Source organism: Penaeus monodon, chromosome 27, assembly GCF_015228065.2.
Source record: "Penaeus monodon isolate SGIC_2016 chromosome 27, NSTDA_Pmon_1, whole genome shotgun sequence".
Classification (NCBI taxonomy): domain Eukaryota; kingdom Metazoa; phylum Arthropoda; class Malacostraca; order Decapoda; family Penaeidae; genus Penaeus; species Penaeus monodon.
In genome coordinates, this window is record NC_051412.1 from 2836786 (window position 1) to 2837375 (window position 590).

The 590-nt window shown below is 37.8% G+C and overlaps 1 protein-coding gene across 1 annotated transcript in view; it reads right to left on the reverse strand.

Annotated features, from left to right (window-relative positions):
- Nucleotides 1–590, reverse strand: part of LOC119590333 (bile salt-activated lipase-like) — a 33006-nt gene that overhangs the window by 4051 nt on the left and 28365 nt on the right. Inside the window, exon 9 of the mRNA XM_037939006.1 lies at nt 428–535. Within this exon, the coding sequence (XP_037794934.1) occupies nt 428–535 (108 nt within the window). The remainder of the gene's footprint in view (nt 1–427; nt 536–590) is intronic.

The window sequence follows — 590 nt, forward strand, 5'->3', positions numbered from 1 at the left end:
AAGATAATCACGTGTTGATATATTCAGGGAGAGCACTTTTGGGAGGAATGAGGCCATTATAAGTACAGCCTTTGCTTGAACATTACGATAAAATATCTAGAGGCAAAAGATGCAAATCAAAAATGTTTGAATCTGGTCAAAAATGATCGACCACTACTTGCATTTTAGCAAATCTTCAATTTCACTTATGTTTGCGTTATCAGTGATATGGTAAATAACCCGTGTGCTAAGGCCATAATCTAACACCTGTGTACCAAATGCACTAACACCTGATAATGAAACGTAAACAGCGAGAGAGAGAGAAAATACAGGTAATTTTACACCAATATATCAGCGAGAGAAATGAATCTAATAACACTTTACTTGTATAAATTTGACAAACACTATTTGTATCCATCACGATCAGCAACTCTAGTTTAATCTTTACCTGTGCTGAACGAGGTTGTGGCTCAGAGACAGCTGTTCACTCAGTTCAAGGTGAACGAGATGACTGAGGTTGTAGGCTGGCCATTCCATCTCGCCCAGCTCAGGCACGCTGGGGAAAATATGTAATCATAATAGTAATCTTTATCCGGAAATGATTTAAATGT